This window comes from Dermacentor variabilis, chromosome 5 (assembly GCF_050947875.1).
Source record: "Dermacentor variabilis isolate Ectoservices chromosome 5, ASM5094787v1, whole genome shotgun sequence".
NCBI classification, from domain to species: Eukaryota; Metazoa; Arthropoda; class Arachnida; order Ixodida; family Ixodidae; genus Dermacentor; species Dermacentor variabilis.
Window position 1 is genome coordinate 84,650,585 of NC_134572.1, and position 19,342 is coordinate 84,669,926.

The 19,342-nt window shown below is 48.7% G+C and overlaps 1 protein-coding gene across 1 annotated transcript in view; it reads left to right on the forward strand.

The window, feature by feature from the left end:
- The window catches only part of LOC142582920 (nephronectin-like), a 44,528-nt gene extending 37,158 nt beyond the window's left edge, over positions 1-7,370 (forward strand). The window contains exon 6 of the mRNA XM_075693051.1: positions 6,905-7,370. Coding sequence (XP_075549166.1) covers positions 6,905-6,930 — 26 coding nt within the window. The 3' untranslated portion in view covers positions 6,931-7,370. The remainder of the gene's footprint in view (positions 1-6,904) is intronic.
- The last annotated feature ends 11,972 nt before the right edge of the window (positions 7,371-19,342 follow it).

Genomic DNA, 19,342 nt, shown 5'->3' on the forward strand with positions numbered 1-19,342 from the left:
GTGTCTTCTGTATGTGCTGACATGCTGCACCAAATTTATGCTTCTACTGTCTTTTTTTTTTACTATTAGTTTTCAGTATTGCGTGTTTTGCTGACCTGTCGCTGCCATCTGTTGTCAGGGGGTTGAGAGTTTTTTCAAGCTGCCTCTTTACGGGTTTCTTTTTTCTCACCCTCCTCCATGTTCAATGGGGAATAAAGATTCATTCATTCATTCATCTTTGTAGAGACGTCACTCCACGCTGATAAAAGACAAAAGGCTTCACGATTGAACAACAGATTTTTTCTTCCCTTTTCATGAAGTTCTTAGGTATAGGCGTCTTTCAGGAGCATACACGTTGTTCTGGGATGCGGCCTAGCACAGTTCTGTCTGCCCAGGCATTTTCCCCGTACAGCCGCCGGTTGCTCCCTTGCTCGTCGTCTCGGGGACGTCTATCGGGCTTCCTCCGAAGCCACAGGCGCGTAGCTGACTTCTTGGTGAAGGAGGAGGTGGAAGGAAAGGGCGGGCGTAGTCCCTATAATGCCGGTGCGTCCTTTCTCATTACGTTCTCGTTACGCCCGTCAGGGGCCGGCCGCGCGGACCCGTGAACAGGTGCAATTTGCGCACGGCTGCGAATAAGCGTCGCCGCCTTTTATTGGCTGTTCTATCACGGCATATTGCCTGCGCGCTGGGTTGGGGAGGAGGAGAGGGGGGGGGGGGGGGTCGCGACTTCGATCGACGCGCCGGTCTTCCAGCGAATCCCTTCGCCATCTCTCTCTCTCTCGCTCTCGGTTCTTTCCAGCCTTTGTTTTCATTATCACGTCAACTTTCTTCTTGCGCTTCGCCTTTACCACTTCGCTCCGCTGTTGTTAGCCGCGCTCAACGGGAATGCCGTGTATAGTTTTCGATAGAATCAGGGTTTTCGACTCATGCAAGCGGGGGTCACAACAAGGTGTCGAGCCGGTCGGTAGACTGGACTCAGATTGATGTGTGCTCCAGTCCTTACTTTGATTTAGGCCTCATATCAGTGTTATTTAGGGCAAGTATAGTGTCAGTCACGTGTTGAAATGTGAAAATGTGCCCCTTTGTAAATGTTTCTCTGTTTAGGGTGCCGCATCGACCTGGGCAAAATTTACAGGATAAATTTACACATCACTGTGGTGCCGGGAGTAACGTTATACATGTTATTAACTTTACATTTTGTGAAATTATCTAGTAAGTTATATTGTGATTTGTGAACACTTAGAGTTGACATATTTATCCGACACAGCAAAATCAGCATTAGTGAAGACAACATCACTAGTGCATACATTTATACGCGACAGCGCGCTACGAGTGGTGCAAGCCAAATACAGGAGTCACAGAACATATATGTTTGCAACGCTCGGGGCTGTGTCTTACATGTAGCGCTGTTTCCCTATCACTTTGGATCGTCTAGCGGTGTAAATGATGCAGTTACAGCTGTTCCAATTGTGTTTTGAGTTTGGTGAGATGATACGGGCTAAATCCGGGCTGGTGGAGGCTGGTTCTTTTGTGTTCAATAGAAAATCTCGTTTCGTATTTCTGAATCTCACGAGCCACCCCTATGGACCTACAGGTGAATGCAACTTCTTGTGCACCGAGAAGTAAACACGAATTGGATAAGATGTATAGTTTGCACGATGCACGTATTCTGCGTTTGTGAGCAAGTGCTTAGATCATTCTACTGTTTCATCGCTACCCTTCATTCCAGATGTTCCTTGTTACGCTTACTTTCCACTTTTGTATCAGCGTGGAGTGGCAGAACAAACGCGTGGTACACGAGTGATTTCTTCGCATTTCTTTCGGCGAAACGTCTTTATCTGCCCAGAAAATGTGTAAGCTTTCCGCGAACAGCTTTGAATGGATAGTTCTGATGATTTATCGCACATTTCTTTTCCGAATAATGTTTACTACGACTACTACTACTACTACTACTACTACTACTACTACTACTACTACTACTACTACTACTATTTTGTTCTTTTCTTGAGACAGACTCTGACGACATGCCCAACCAATGTGGTGCGTTTGGACACATTGCGCGCCGGGATGACTCTGGGTCACGAATCCTATACTGCCCTCAGCAACACCCACGACAGCGAGCTGCGGCTGGAGAACCAGTGCACGCAACGTGGTGCTGACGAATAATGAACGCAGTGGAGGCGAAGAGAGAAGCGATTAGCATCGCTTGCAGTGTTCCTATCCCTTGTGACACATGTAACCCACGGCATTTGGATTTCTGTCGCGAACCATAAGCGAGCTGTAGATCGCACTGAACTCAGTATTGTACGCACGATATATTCAGCAAGAAATCATTTTTAAAGGTTACTTTACTGAAGCCGTGAGCGGTTACTACGCGGCGCTCGCGCGTAACGACTATGTCAATATAAAAATTTACGAAAGGCTGTTATCAGTTTACGACCATGAAACGTTCAGCTTCCGTTTCGCGCACGGTGCGAGGAACAAAAGTCGCAAGCTTTAAAAGAAAGAAACGAAGGTGGGGTTCTGGAGGGGGGCAGCAAAGACAAATTTTGCGACACGAATCACCCTGTGCGAGTGCCGCATGTCCAACGTAAAAAGGGATAAACGTCCCACGAACGCTCCGTGGCAAGGTCAGAGTCAGTCGCCGAGTGAAAAGCCATTTCGGAGGCGCATGACCAATCCTCAGCGAGGAGAGATATTTTTCTCAGACCCATCGTGGGCCTCGCACGCCCTGTGCATTGCGCGTCGAACGCGAATAAGGGAGCTAGATCTGACTCGTATAGCTGCAAAAGCGCGTGACGGTCGTTCGGCCTTTTGAAGGCTCGGTTGCTTGTTAAAACGGCCGCATCGAATCTTCTTCAGATCACAAGCCCGGTGGTTGCGAAAATGCCGAGCACGATTAAATGCGTCCTGGGAAAGACAACGGCGATAGAGGAAAGAGCCAGCGTGCCAGGACGAAGTAATGCGCACTATGCGCCGCCGGAGACATGCAAATCGCACTCTTTAGTCTCGACCCATTTGGCGTACGTGTGCACACGCGGAGAGACCAGGATGAGGCTCTTATCGGCTCCCTGATCTTACTACTCCTACTACTACATATACTCCCGCTGGACATAGCGTCGGGTCACTCCTTCTATGAGGTTTATCGGCCTTTGATTTGTGCCCTCCCGGACGCCGTGCGCAATGCAGTACATGGGCTTCGGGAAAACGGGCTGTCGCGCGTCTTTGTCCCCGAAGCGAGATCATAATCTCGACCCCGGATGGGCCTCCTTACCCCTCACGGAGCCCTTTCGCTCCGGTCGTTAATAAACGGGAGCAGCTAGAGGCTGCGGACCAGAGTACTAGTGGCGCCCTCTGCGAGAAGCGCGCAGACATCGTCCAAAGCGTGAGGAGGGTGGGGCGTAATGGGGTTTGCAGCCATGACGAAATGTCCTGCGAAGCGTGATTGGCTCTCCCCTCGTATACTGCTCTATGGCGGCGTAGCGCTGCTCTCCGGGGTCGTTTGGATAGCTTCTCCTTCTATAAACGCTGCAGGTTCGCTAGCTCGGTCCATGGGAAGACTCTGGGAAGGCCATTTTCTCCTCGCCCGACCGTATCTCCAACCGCGCGGCCGGGGCTACGGGTCGTCGCATGCGCTATACTCCGGTCGATACTCGCGGCGGCATCGAAGGAAGAGCCAACGCTTCGCAGAGAAAATGACGTGCGATAAGAGAGCTGGGACGCACTTGGCTTGACGATACGCTGCGCCCGAGCCGTCGTTCCCGGACGCAAACAAAGCAGACGCACCACATTAACAAAAATTTAAAGAAAAAAGAAAGAACGAGAAGTGCTGGAGAGGGTGGGAGGGAGGGGGTGACGCCTTATGTGCACTCTGAATTACAGCGAAAGCAGCCTATGTGGAGCTTTGTATACATATATAGCGACGTGCAATATACCGAACTGGTTTCAGCATTCCATCACTACAGTCACATATTTTATTGGGAAAGACGTTTTTGCTGTGCCTCCCGCCGGACTGATGATATTGTGAGTCGACTCTCATGTTCGATAATATATGCTGCAATGAAAATTCACTGTTCATTCATAGCCGGCAGCTTGTGACAGACTCCTTGTACCTTCATTTTGCGATCGGGGTGGTGAGTGGTATGTATAACCTTACATTAACAGTATAGGACGAATCGTAAATGATAATTGCATATCCAACCTCTGAGACGAGGTATCAATGAAGCAAAATGAAATCTTCCGCGGACGTCAACTCCCCCGGCTGATTACTCCCCCGGCTGAGGTTAAGCCTCAGCCGGGGGAGGTGGAGACCCTTAACCTTCAGCTTAAGGGTCTCCACCTGGCAACGATAAAAGCAACATACATCCGGCTGTTCCATTATATGAGAAAAATAAGAGTGTGCATTGAAATGATACTATTAAAGAAAAGAAACAATACCTACCAAACGAGGGCTGGCAAGATGTAATGATTTTCCAAAAATTGTCCTCTACTCGTTTGGACAGTGGTCCTACGTTATTACTTGGATCGGCCGGTCGTGAATGGTGGGGGATAAGAAAGAAATGGAATCGATCGAAAGGAATCCTTACATTATACAGGCTAAAAACACTTTATCATGCGCTAACACTGCAATACGTATTCTTGCAAGTGAACAGAAAAATTTTAAACTATAATAATATATATATAAAAGAAACGTAGAGTCACATATATAGGTGCATTCTTGTATTATACTTTCAGAGCATGGGTGGTATACTAATGAAGAAGTCTTTCACGGCAATAAAAACTTTTCAAGGTCTCTGTAACAGGCTGTAGTCAAAGTATTGTCCCAAGTGACAATAGTTGGCTACCCAGCGCTCTAAGTATGTAGCGTATAGCTACCACTTTTGTCGGCATGGAAGAGACAACTTGAATAACGCGTACATGGATTATGCGTCTTCGTTTGTCCGTATACCACACGTACACGATACGGAGCTTGTAAGATGACCTTAAAAACCTGAGTGGCTAACTTATTGAACTACACCAAGGCGAAAGAGTTGACAGGAGGTTTATACACTTTATTGCAACTTGACATATATGCGCAGAGGTAGAATAATAGAGAGAGAGAGGGAAGAGTAAGGCAAGAAGGTTAACCAGATGGGAATATCTGGTTTGCTACCCCGGAGTGGGGGAATTTCCCTCCATGGTCTATACGGACCTTCCGGCCTCTTCATTGAACCCATGCCGTTGATGATCGTTTCAAAGAGAGCTTTCGCAACGTTGACAACATCGGGAAACAACAGCTGAATGGTGTATTCTCGTACTCATACAGATCTCGCCAGTTCGTTCTTTCATTTCCAAACAGCTGCAGGCCTGACTGACTGGGAACCCACCGAAACGCAACTTCACAGCAAGCTCGTCAATTTTCACGATAATTTTGCTGTGCGCACATTTTGCCAAGGCGTTTCATAGGACTTGCTGAACTGCCCCTCAAGCTCGAACTATGAACTTGCACACACGGCTTATCTATCCCGTTGTTTCGTCTTGTCGCAATAAACCTCGATGCTTCCAAAGTTGCATACAGTTAGTTCACTCTGCTCAATCGTTCATTCTTGGCTGATCCTCTGTTGTGGGTATGTACCATAGTGTGGAAATCATCATCCTGATCAACACGTGGCGAGCACATGAAAGTGCTAGAGTTGGAATAGGCACGTGAGATGTGCGAGTGCGGCTGTGGTCTATTCTTTTTCTTCTTCTTCTGTGGTATCCCCGTACGCATGACTCCTGCGGGAAACAAACAGGTAAATGAGCTAAGTCTCTTCTAGGTGCACGGCGACGAAGACACACAGAGCATAGAGTTCGTCTTCATTCTTGAAACGCTCTACTCAGGGCCGCGGTCAACCTTCACAAGAAACACTAAAATGGTGGTGAAGATAAGCACGTTACCAATACAGAATACCAATCTGGACAAAATTCAATTTGTTCGTATCGATTTTTCACCTGGACGATGTCGTATGTAAGAGGCATGTGGCACAAAAAGAAAAGAAGAGGACGATGTGCGTTGATCGGTCCGAAGGCACGATCCCTCGAGGCGCGTGACCCGAGGTGTGATCGGAGGAGAAGCGGCGCCAAGGTGGGATTATCGACGTGGCTCTGGGCCAAGAAGGTTGGAGCACCAGCTTCGTACTTGCGACGGGACCCATGGAGGTTCGGACAGACCCGTGGCGCTGGCGACCCAGGGTGTAGCCGTCGACCTCGGCGACGCTCGAGCGAGGCTCTCTGGACCTGCTGCAGCCTCCCACGGCGCTGCCGGGCACTCCAGGAATTGGATCCCCCTTCTTTGGCAGACCAGCACCGACGATAGTCCCCGGGGATTCTCGTCAGCACACGGAGAGGCAGCGGCGGAGCCCGGTGTTAGGCCTAGCCAGGCAGGCCTGTGTGACACGTCACCATAGTTCGGGGCGCCGGCATATCCGAGACGGAGGAGCTGGCCGGCCGATACCAAGGAAGCAAAACTTGCGGAGTCGGCGGAACCACCGACTGGGAGCAAGAGCCGACGCACATCGGATTTGGAGATGCGTACCACGACTGAATCTCGTAAGAGCGTTCTGTTTTGTTAGCGTGCAACCATAGGCCAGGGTTGCCGGACTTTCGCGCGAAACGCGATAAGGACGCACGTAGGTGAAGATAAGGACATTATTTAGGATAAGCAATTGAGTGTGGAGTTGTATCTTTGTCAGTTGAGTTTTGAATTTTGAGTGTGTTTTATTTTGGGATTGTTATTAGTAAAGTCTGTTTGCTGTGCCCGCCTGCGTCTCCTGACTCCATTTCTCCCCGCAACATCCGCACGGCCCCGAGATCAGTGTGACATTTGATAATTGTTAGAACACCTGAACTGCTGCACTGGGGGCCGACGTTCGAAACCCGCCGCCGGACGCTTTTTTTTTTCAAGGTGAATGCGAATCTACTCGACTATAGCCCGACCAGTGACCGGCCACCGACCGACACAGGTGAAACCATAGAATGGTATAGGCAAAGAAATCTTCGACTTAAATTTCGTATAGCACTCATCTACGATGACTGTATCCAAGAATGGGAATATCACTTTCTATAAGCAAAAATGAATTTAATGTGCGCTAAAGGAGCGTTTATTGTTCTATGCACAATGTACACTTTGTATAAAGTATCCGCTGCACTTGGGGATCTGCAACTGACAACCCTACCACGTGTCCAAAGTGCCTCGCACCACCTGTGTCTACGCTGAACACTACATCTATTGTGCACGGCTGTGTGATGGTAATAAGGACATTATATGCACAAGATGCTTAGGCAGGCCAAACAAAAGCCGTACGTATGTCCCGAAGGAATTTGTTCTTTGGATAACGGACAGCATGTGCGTGAATTCATTGCTGCAATACCTGCAAATTTTGCTAATCCTTCTTTTTCTTTTTTTTTGTACATATATGCCTTGCGGTGAGTCAACCGAATAATTAAAGAAATAAAATAAAAGATACGTGTTATATGTTATGATGAGTATTATATAAAGAGCGGTACGAACCCAGTGGCACGTACTTATCCAGTGACCCAAGATGGCGTTAAAGGGGTTCACCGAAGAACGGCGCGTATGTATCCAGTGTCACATAACCATTGACCCAAGTTAATTGGTTTTCGGTTGGATAGCTAGATAGCCGGAAAGAAAACTGGTCTGAAGGCCAAGAATTTTGTTCACATTAATCGGTGGTTGGTGCGCACGGGTATTGTTCGCGTACGTAATATAATTTATGCGCAATGTGTACGGAATCGGAACAAAATATTATTAGCTTCATGTGACCTATATAAGAAGGGAGTGGCGGAAAAATGGCATATATACACGGTGTCAATTCGCGAGCTTGAAAGCTTCGAAAATGAGGACGCTGACTTCTAATGTAAACAAATAAACACGAAGTGTTTCTGAAGCTATATGAAGTGAAAAGGCAATAAAGAATGAATGCAATGAATTAGTACAACTAAGAAATGAGTTCAAGTTGCATGGAAATTACTTATGCAATCGCTTTTCTTCATTTGCCTCGTGTGGCGTCAAGTAGTTCGATCGCAGGGTATGTGTACCTAATTTCTACATGGGAATATAGCGTTCTCCGCAGCATTCGCTGTACATATACGTTTCTACGTGCAACACACAGCGCTTCAGTGTGCATTATGCTGCTTCATAATATAGCGATGCCGTACACAGTTGCGAATGAATAGGCAACGCGACAACTTTGCAAGTTATCATGATCACGTCAAACAAAAAGCGCATTATAGTCAAACTACCATGTTGAGATAAGTGTGTACAATTAAAATGGAAAAGAAAGTGTGGTTTATAGTATATACTGCTCCGGCTTCGTCGCCTATGGGCAACGCTATACTTCTGCGCGCCAATTTGTTGTCCCGCATATTCTGCTCAGGTATACCTGAGTGCAGCCACAACCATGGTCGTTAGTGGCATGACTAACGCTCCCAAACATACGTCTACAGCACATAGTACACAAATATTCAAGAAAGCGCGCGAGAAGAGGGCCACCGCGATAGCTCCGCGACTGCTGCGCATCGCAAGACTAATGCGGTAGATGTGGCTTCGGCTCCCACTTGCGGCAAGTAGTCTTTATTTGCATCTACTTCGTTTCCCTCTTGCTTATTATTCATACATTTCAATTAAAACCGATAGTTAATAACCCGTGTGTTTTCCATGGCTTCGTTGTGCGTCGGCTTCGTGTGGTTATAACTAAAAACATCATCGAGTCCTTCTGCTCCGCTCAACATTCTCACTCATCAGATACAGTAAGTATTGTAGGCCCGATATCGGGGAACAAGATCTCTGCACATAGCCGCGGGGACGAGAAAATGAGCAACCGCCTGCGTGGACGAGCGTTGCGCGCTCAGAAGGAGACGAACATTTTTTTCCCACAGTTTCGAACAAGGCGCACTGCCTGTCGCTCGGGCTCATTCGCACGTCCTCCGTATAGTACGAGGATGTCCCGTGCTGGTCCTCTTTACATGCCCGTATACCATATACGGAACGTCAAACAGGCTGCTCATACGCGCGCACAAAGGGAAGACCTCCGGCATCAAAGGTGCCGACGCCGACGCGTTGATTGTCTTCCTCGGAGAGGTAAAAAACGAGGACGGAGGAGAAGAAAAGAAAAAGAAAAAGGAACCGATAGCAGGGATCGCGGAAGCAAATAGTGAAGAAGAAACGAGAGAGAGAGAGAAAAGAGGAGGGGAACGGCTATATAGGACTTTTGGTCTGCGCCTGTGTTGCGGTGCCTCGAAGGAATGCTTTCAATGGGCAGAAAGGGACAAGAAAGAAATAAAAAGCAGTGAAGACCAAAGTATTACAGACGCGGGAGTTGTTATGGAGGGGAGAGGGGGGGGGGGGGGCTAGGGGTGATCCTTCCTCCGTCGTATATGCTGTGGACGCTTCCTTGCACGATCTGCCTATCGTGCATCGGATATGACCTGCCACCGGATTGCCTGCACGTGCACTGTGCCGAGCAAATGACCAGAGTGAATTGCTGGGACGGTTAGCACTGCGTGCTGCAACGCACATAAAACCAGCTCAAGGATGCCGACAGAAGAGGTGTCCTTCTGGTGTGTCCAATCCACACCTTGGGTGTATGTGAACCATGTGCTGAGCGAGGCTGCAGCAAGAAGAAAAACAACAGGACGAGAGCGCACAGTCTGGCCTCTTGCTTTATTATTGACCTGCCTCTTGGTCCTCACGGGCGCGCGTGAATGAGCATAGTTTGACAAATGCTTTGTGTAGTACGAACTAGGCTCTGTGTGCAGTGTGTGCCATAGGCTCTGGATTCTGCCGGATGTGTCCGCGGTCCGTAGACATGTCCGTATAGAAACCCCGTATACAAATGTGAGCTTTTACTATCCACGTGATTGTTTAAGAAATAAAGCAAATTTCAACAGTTGACGTTGTAAGCTGCACGTGGCAGGGCGCTTGACCTACAAGGTATAACCATTTGTATAGGTGTTCTGTGGTATAGCCTGCAAGTCGACCTACAAATTTGGCCTACAATGACCTACAAAGTTGCAAAAGATCGTTATACTTCAAAAAAAAAAAAAGCTTATCAGAATACTTTTAATCTGCCATACAACAGTCACTCGCAAGGTCTTTTCTCCAAAGTATACACAATGCCAGTATTCAATCTTTACAATTATAAGATATAGCACTTGCATTCCAGCGCGAACTAAAATATCGTCTTGAATGTCTTCATGAGTTGTCATTACTGGAAAAGAGCACTGTGCGTTACCCTACCCGTCATAAAGAGGAGTGGATTGTACCAACTCCTACAACCAACTACGCAATGGAAAAATTATCCTTCACACTTCCAACTCTATTCAACAACTATAAAAATCCGGAACTTACCTACTTAAAATATCTAAACATGAATTACGACAGCTTCACTGCACACATTCTTAAAAACTCCACATGCATTTCTATAATGTGTATATTTAATCACGTGTTTATTGTACTGCTTTATGCCCTCTGTATTTATTGTATTGATTGTGGTTCTATTTTCTTTGTTTCTATTTTATTTTATTTGTGAAATGATCCTGTTATTTCTGGCCCTGCTAAACTGCGAAGAGATTATATGTATACTTGTGTGTGTCTTTCCCTGTTTTGCTGTTGTTGCCCTGTAGAAGGGGGCTGTGGGCCTTTGCCAAGCTGCCGTTTAGGAGCAGCTTTTACCCACAACCTCCTCCATCATCCCGATGGAAATAAGGATTGTTATTATTACAGTGCCACTGAGCGCAAATCTGTTTTACCTAATCAAACAATAAATCTCGGCACAATACCTTTATATCTGTAGCGTGTTTCAAGGAACGTTTAAAGCACGCAGACCTGTTAGCAAAAGACCGCATGATACTCCACGGTTTCGTTACAGTAGCGTAAGATCCAGCTTGTTACAACACAAGGTGCTACGTACGAACGTTGACAACGTGTGCGGAGGGTATAGCCAAATGCATTGTTTCATACTAAAGTTACACTGCGATCCTTCAGCTACCATGAGAATGACGGTCTAGGTCAGTTCTGGCTGTGGCAGAACTGACTTAGGCAAGATAGGCAGAATATACAAAATCAGCGCCATCAAACTCGCCGTAAAAATTCGTTGTTGGCCAACTTACGTTTTCAATGAAACGCTTTTTTATGTATTGAAGCACAGAAGTAATTGGAACGCCTGTGTATTTCGTCCCATACTTTGGGAAATAATTTATTGAAACTGGTATCGTCCTGCAAATTCACTTCAAGTGGATGAGCTTTGCAAACTCGCCGGTCAGAATTCGTAAATTGCAATACGTGCCGCAAAGTAATTAATTAAAAGGTAAATTAGTCAGTTTTTGTTAGTTAGTTGAATATGTGTTTCGATTTCTCGTGCTATGAATGTCTGCCTCTTCGAATAATCCAGCTCAACGACAAGAATTGTGATATCTGCCACATGAGATTAAAAAAAAACCCCATAAAACTTAAAATGATCACGCATTATAAATGCACAAATTTGTGTCTTCCCAGACGCTGACCGACCCAGCACCAGATAACAGCCGCCATGCTAAACCCAACAGGGTAAAGAAAACTTTGCTTTAAAAACCGACGTCAATAAGCATGCTGGAAATTTTTACGGGCGTACAGGGGAAAAGAAATATCCGAAGTCCGCTTATAATGAATATAACGGGTTACCATGATCCGAAGTGTCGCCAACAATGTGGCGCCGCATCGGCTTTCTTTATTACATAGCATTCGATGGCGGCTATCTCTTTGGCACCCAGCTCAACAGATAGAAGGAGCGTGCGGACTTTTCTTCCGCTTCAAGCTGCTTTCGAGGCGCCTTCTTCTCGAATGCCTGTGTTGCGGGAACAACGGCCCCGCGACACACGAATACGGGTCCCGCACAAGGACAGCGCGCCCCCCGCGCCGCAATCCAAACGTCGTTAGCGGCGCTCATTGTGGCCTATTGGACGCAAAAGCTGCACATGCGGCCTTGCCGCACAGGGTCAGTAAGATATGGGACGATGCCAGTCATTCTCTGCTCCCGCTTTTTGCCCAAGGAAGGAAAAGATAAGAGGATAATAGAAAAACAAACAAACAGACATACAAACAAAAAGATAAGCGTGCATACATCCTGTCTTAGACGAAACAAGGACAAAAGGGGAAGCGGGGAAGCCGAGGCGCCGTTCTTCCTCTGTGTCACACGGGATTCTTTTCTTTATTCCTTCTTTCTCTGCCCCTCCCCTCTTTTTATTTTTTGTCTCTAGTCACAAGCGGTCACAAACGTGCACCCAGCGCTTGTGGCTCGCCACCATCGGCGTCTTGACGTCTCTCGAGGCCGGTCTGCGGTTGTGGTCGCGACTTTTCGTTCCACCCGGTCACCCTTCTTCCCCTCTTCCTTTTTCCCTAGCTCCCCCCTGTCCCCACCGTCCTCTTCCCTCTCCCCCTTTTTTCTCACTGCAAGCTCTTTCTTCTGACTTTTCTGTCTCACAGGCGGCAACGTTGTCGTCGTCTGGCGGGTTGCCGCTTTCCTTTTCATCCTGCTTTGCCGGGGATTTGTTCCCTCCGTGCCAGTGGAAGAGGTGCGAACGAAGGGAAAGGGCTCCCGAAATTGGCCCTTTTTCTTTCTCGCGTGCTTAACCTCTAACCCCAAGGCATGCAGGCGGCTACAGATGGAGCGTGGGAAAAGGAGCACCGGGCCATTGCAGGCAGACGAGGCGTTTCGCAGTGAAACTGTTACGACTTTTGTGTACAGTCATTGTGGCGAAAACGGAAACAAACGTAAGAACGAAATAAATTAGAAAAGAGGCACGCCAGCAGCGTGCGTTGTCGCGGTTACACTTTTGTTGGGCGCTTTCGAATATCTGCAATATCGTAGGTATAGGTGAAACGGGCATGGTAAGTTACAAAGTGGGGCGCCACTTACGAGCGTACAATTAAGCAGTAGAGCACGATCATGCACTTATACCTTGTCATCGAAGATGCTGCAAGCTTGCATTCTCATCGTAAACTAATCGTATGCTAGTCGACGTTGGCGTGACATTTACACAAAGTGGCGAAAAAGAAGAAAAAATGAAAGAGAAGGAAAGAACGCGTCGTAATGTTAGCCCTACAACTTCGTGTTTTCTTTGTCCACGATAGTGCATGCATGTAAGAAACACGAAACAAAATGCAAGAGAGAATACAGCAAGAAGGCAAGGAATTCAAATGTGTTACGAACTCAAATGGCACACGTAATGGCGTTAATTTATAAGAATACGTAAGTATATATCCGCTTTAATGCAACGTCATGAACTCACGGCTGACATATTTCCATATTGTTCCGTAATAGTAATATTACAGAAAAAGGAACATCTTTGCCAGCTCAATATAGCAGTCTGCTCGCGGCTTTTGTACGTATTTTCTCCTCAACTGTATTCTGGTAGACAACCGCACCATTTTTGAATGTGACACCACGCGCGAGTTAGGCGATAATTTCAGAAGAAACGTTTTGCTCTTTGAGTCTCGTGTTTACACCTATTCGGTTCTATTTACGCCGACTACGCTATATGGAGTAACACTATAGCCGAGTCGAAATTACAAGCCTGTATTTCGACAGGACAATGATTTCGTTCACCGTCTATAGGCGGCGTCGAGCCAGTCCTGGCGAACGGTCACGCCACGTTGATTCGTTCCCTAGTGTTTGGGATCCGACTGCTGGTACGATCTGTTGGGAACTCGGCGCTGACGCCCGTGGTTGTACCTGGGTCGCAAGCCCCAAGGGTAGCGTTGGCCTGGCGGCCTGGGGTACAACTGGAAGCATCCGAAGGTCCCGGCAAAGCATGAGTCGACAGGTAACAACGAAACAACTTGTTTATTTTAACATCGCAAAGAGTTGGCGGTCAGGTTTGACCGAAGTAGAGAGACGGGAGAGCACTTTACTCAGCAGAAGAAATCGGAGCCCTCCTTTTGGCGTCCGGGGGCAGCTGTTTTTATACTCTCGCAGTTGAGGGCAAGAAGGAACCCCTCAAAAGACGAGCACGTGAATGTACAATGGGCTAATGGTGACGCACACTGTCGTGGCGCTGCGCACGATCTCGTAGCACCCTGTCGTGGCGCTGCGCACGATCTCGTAGCACTCTGTCGTGGCGCTGCGCACGATCTCGTAGCACTTTGTCGTGGCGCTGCGCACGATCTCGTAGCACCCTGTCGTGGCGCTGCCGGTCGGACACAATGACTGTAATGAGAGGCTGGTCCCTGCTTTGGCATCGCCTGTTTCGGGCACAATGACTGGAACGAGATCCCTGCTTTGGCATCGCCTGTTTCGGGCCCAATAACTGGAATGAGATCCCTGCTTTGGCATCGCCTGTTTCGGGCACAATGACTGGAATGCGAGGAGGATCCCTAGGCGGTCGCATCGCCGCAGACGCGCCTGGAAACACCTGGCGATGAGTGTTGCGGCGACGACGATCGGGCCAAAATGTCTGCCGCCCGCCGCAGTCGCGCCGGCAAAACCACGTGTCGCAGGCGAAACGCAACAGACCGCCCCGCCGGGGGAAGGAGATCCCGATGGACAGGGGACTGCATCCGCTGTCCGGAGGGATGTCGCTCGATGATGCTCATAACCGAAGTCGGGCGTCCCTTGACGTTTCTTGAGCGCAGCGCACAGAGAAGGCCTCGTTCTCTCGTTCAGGTTCGCACGGGACACTGCAAAGTGACTTCGGGAGAGTTCACATTTTTGTTCTCGTTCCCGGCAAGCGTTAGAACTACGCTGAAAACTCAACCGCTCAGTCAGCAAGCACGGCACAACCCTCACTAAGCCCTGCCAGGCTCTTTCCCCTTTTTATACCACTGCCTAGTTCCTTACAGTAGTCTAGCATCACTCAGAACGCGTCCACAAATTGAAAAATTGCACTAGAAAGCATATCATCACTTTGAAACACTAAACAAAAGCAATATGTTAAAAAAAATCCTGCCTCAGGAAGAAAAACATCAGTAACAAACAATTTTGAGGCTGATTCCTACGTTAGGGGCTTCGACTTAAGCCATCGGCGTTACCGTTGAGACTCCCCTTTTTGTAACGCACCTCAAAGGAATATTGTTGTAAAGCGAGGCTCCAGCGCAGGAGGCGGCCATTTTTGGGAGAGATGGTCTGCAGCCATTGGAGAGGGCAGTGATCCGTCTCAATGATAAACCTCGAGCCGGCTAGATAGCATGACAATTTCTGAACGGCCCACACGAGACACGCACACTCTTTCTCGGTGGCGCTATACGCCTGCTCACGACTGGTCAGCTTACGACTAGCATACAGGACGGGGTGTTCTACTTCTCCATTTTCCCGTTGGCACAGTACAACGCCCATGCCTCGCTCACTAGCATCGCACTGAACAATGAACCCTTTTGTATAGTCTGGCGATCGTAGCACAGGCTGGCTTGTTAGGGCACTCTTTAGGGCGCTAAAAGCTCTTTCCTTGGTCTCGTCCCAGACGACTGTTTGAGGCTCTGACTTTCTTAGAGCATCCGTCAGGGGAGCCGCGATATCAGAGTACCTAGGGATGTACCTCTGATAGTAGCCGGCGACACCTAAGAACGACCGAATATCGGTCTTGGTGCGCGGTTGCGGAAAGTCTCGCACAGCGGCCACTTTTATTTCAGAGGGGCGGCGACGACCCTGACCAATCACGTGACCGAGGTAGACAACCTCGGCCTGTGCTATCTGGCACTTAGGAGCCTTGACTGTCAAGCCCGCTTCGCGCAGGCGGGTTAGCACTGCCCGCAAGTGTGCCATATGCTCAGACCAGGATGCGGAGAATATCGCTACGTCGTCTAGATACGGTAAAGCGAATTCTTGCTGTCCCCGCAACACTTTATCCATGAGACTTGAAAAACAGTATGGCGCGTTCTTCAAACCAAAACTCAACACTTTAGGACGGAATGTTCCCATTGGTGAAATGAACGCCGCATACCTACTAGCCTCTTCTGTAAGTGGAACCTGCCAATAACCCCTGACAAGATCTAGGGTGGAAATAAACTGAGCGCTACTAACTTTCTCAAGGCGCTCCTCGATGTTAGGGATCGGATAAATTTGATCCTTAGTGATGGAATTAAGGCTGCGGTAGTCGACGCAAGGACGAGGTTCCTTGCCCGGTACCTCAACTAAAATCAAAGGGGAGGTATAATCACTCTCACCTGCCTCAATAACACCGAGCTGTAGCATTTTCTTTACCTCAGCCTCCATAATATCGCTCTGGCGGGGTGACACCCGATACGCCTTGGATCGTACTGGCTCTGTGGAGGTAAGTTCTATATCATGAGTAAGTACAGAAGTCCTACCAGGCCTCTCAGAGAACAGACCCTGAAACTCTTGTAATAGCTGGTGTAGTTCGGTTTTCTGCTCGGGCGACAGCGGTGCTTTACTGATAAGGTCACTAATGACTTGACCGGTGTCTTCCCTGTTCGTCACTGAGCCTAGTCCCGGAAGCTCGACTGGAAGCTCTTCAGGAACGTTTATCATCATGCACACCACTGCTTCCCGTTGTCTATAAGGTTTGAGCAGATTACAGTGGTAAACTTGCTGTGCTTTCCGCTTTCCTGGCAGACTTACCACGTAGTTAACTTCCGACAGTTTCTGAACAATTCGTGCTGGGCCCTCCCACTGCACGTCTAGTTTGTTGTTTAGCGATGTGCGCAATATCATGACCTCATCGCCAACCTCAAAACGACGGGCCCTGGCTGTCCGATCATAATAAACCTTGGCCCTCTGCTGGGCCTTTGTCATTGCTTCACCTGACAACTCCTGTGCCCTTCTTAAGCGTTCGAGGAGCTTAAGCACGTACTCCACCACGACTGGGTCGTCGCCCCTACCTTCCCACGATTCTCGAAGCATGCGAAGCGGAGATCGAAGCGAGCGACCGTACACCAGTTCAGCTGGCGAAAACCCCGTAGCCGCATGCGGCGCGGTCCTTAAAGCAAACATCACCCCAGGCAGACACAGCTCCCAGTCAGTTCGATGTTCAAAACACAACGCTCTCAACACGCGCTTCATGACGGAGTGGAGCTTCTCAACGGAATTCGACTGTGGGTGGTACACTGAGCTGTGTAGCAGCTTTACCCCACACCTTTCGAGAAAAGTTGTCGTCAAAGCGCTAGTAAACACTGTGCCCTGATCTGATTGGATTTCTGCAGGAAAACCAACTCGCGCAAATATGGACAGTAGTGCATTAACTATCTCAACTGAGCTGAGTTCTTTAAGCGGCACTGCTTCAGGGAACTTTGTCGCTGGGCAGATCACAGTCAAAATGTGTCTGTACCCCGTGGCTGTTACCGGCAGAGGTCCCACTGTATCAATAACGAGCCGTCTAAAAGGCTCCGTTATGATAGGTACCAATTTCAACGGCGCCCTCGATTTGTCCCCTGGTTTGCCCACCCGCTGACAAGTGTCACATGTCCTCACGAAATGGTCTGCGTCCCGAAAACACCCTGGCCAATAGTACTCTTGCAAGAGACGGTCCTTAGTTTTCTTAACTCCTAGGTGTCCGGACCACGAACCCCCATGTGACAAGCGCAACAGATCCTGACGATAGCATTGAGGCACGACCAGCTGATCGAACTCCACTCCTCTGCGGTCTAGATACTTCCGGTACAGGACTCCACCCCTTTCCACAAAACGCGCAGTTTTCCTGGCGATACCTTCTTTGACATTGCAGCGCACGTTTTCCAGGCTGCCATCCTTTTTTTGCTCGGCTATCAAAGCCGACCGGCTGACTTTTAGCAACCTATCAAGTCCGTCTGACGTAGGCGCGATGAGCAAATCAGTAGATAGCTCTTCTAACTTTCCCGCGTCGGGCGTTTCCTCTCCAGTATCTGGCGCCTTTAACGTTACAGACTCAAGTTTATTCAGTTCGGGCGTGCTCGGAATATCAGCTTGCTGCGCCTCTGACCCTTTTTCGTTGTTTGATAACGTCGGCCCCGCAACTACCGCCTTTGCAGCGAGCTCCCGAACCTTCGATCTGGTTAAGGCCTGAACACTAGCTTCACCAAACAAAAGCCCCTTCTCGCGCAGGAGGTGATCGGACCTGTTTGAAAATAGGTACGGGTACTGGGGTGGCAGCATAGATGACACTGCCGCCTCTGTCTCAAGCGCTCCGAAAGGTCCTTCAATAAGCACTTTTGCTACCGGCAGACACACGCTATGAGCTTCCACGGCTTGCTTGATCCACGCGCACTCGCCCGTGAACATATGGGGTTCTACGTAAGACGGGTGAACTACATCCATCGTAGCTGCGGAATCGCGAAGCACTCGGCACTCTTTCCCGTTTACGAGGAGGTCTCGCATGTAAGGCTCGAGAAGCTTCATGTTCTCGTCAGTGCTGCCTATTGAAAAAAACACAACTTTTGGTGTTGTTTCCGGACACTGCGCCGAAAAGTGACCCGGCTTCTGGCACGTATAACACAAGCGCGCTCGCCTCATCTCGAACCGCTTTCTGCGTTTGGCTGCCGCCGTCTCTTTACGTTTGGTCGGACTGCTTTCGCTCGCATCCGCACTACGCGTGTCCCCTTTTAATCTCATGGGCGTGAACTTCGGCCTCTCAAACTTCGAGCCAAATTCACCCTTTTGACCGTCCTTAGCTCCGCGAGCTCGACGCGTCACAAACTCCTCGGCTAGCTCAGCGGCTTTCGCCACCGTACAAACGTCTGGCCTATCCAAGACCCAGTATCGCACGTTCTCCGGTAACCGACTATAAAACTGTTCTAGCCCGAAACACTGCAGAACTTTATCGTGGTCACCAAACGCTTTCTCTTCTTTGAGCCACTCCTGCATGTTCGACATAAGCCTATACGCAAACTCTGTATATGACTCACTTTTGCCTTTCTCATTTTCCCGAAACTTCCGACGGAACGCCTCCGCAGACAGCCGGTACTTTTTTAGAAGACTCGATTTCACTATGTCGAAATCCTCTGCCTCCTCTCTATCCAAGCGAGCGACTACGTCGGCCGCCTCGCCGGGTAACAAAGTGAGCAAGCGCTGTGGCCACGTTTCCCGAGAGAACCCCTGCTTCTCGCACGTTCGCTCAAAGTTAACCAGGAACAAACCAATGTCCTCTCCAAGCTTAAACGGCCGCATCAGGTCAGTCATTTTGAACAATACGCGTTCTCCTGCACCGTGTGCCTGACTTCCATTACGAGCGCGTTCCATTTCTACCTCAAGACGCTTCATTTCCAAAGCGTGTTGACGGTCACGCTCTTGTTGCTCTCGCTCTTTCTGTTCTTTAAGTTCGCGCTCCTGTTTCTCTTTTTGCTCTTTAAGTTCGCGCTCATATTTCTCTTTTTGCTCTTTAAGTTCGCGCTCCTGTCTTTTTGACCTCTCCTCAATAG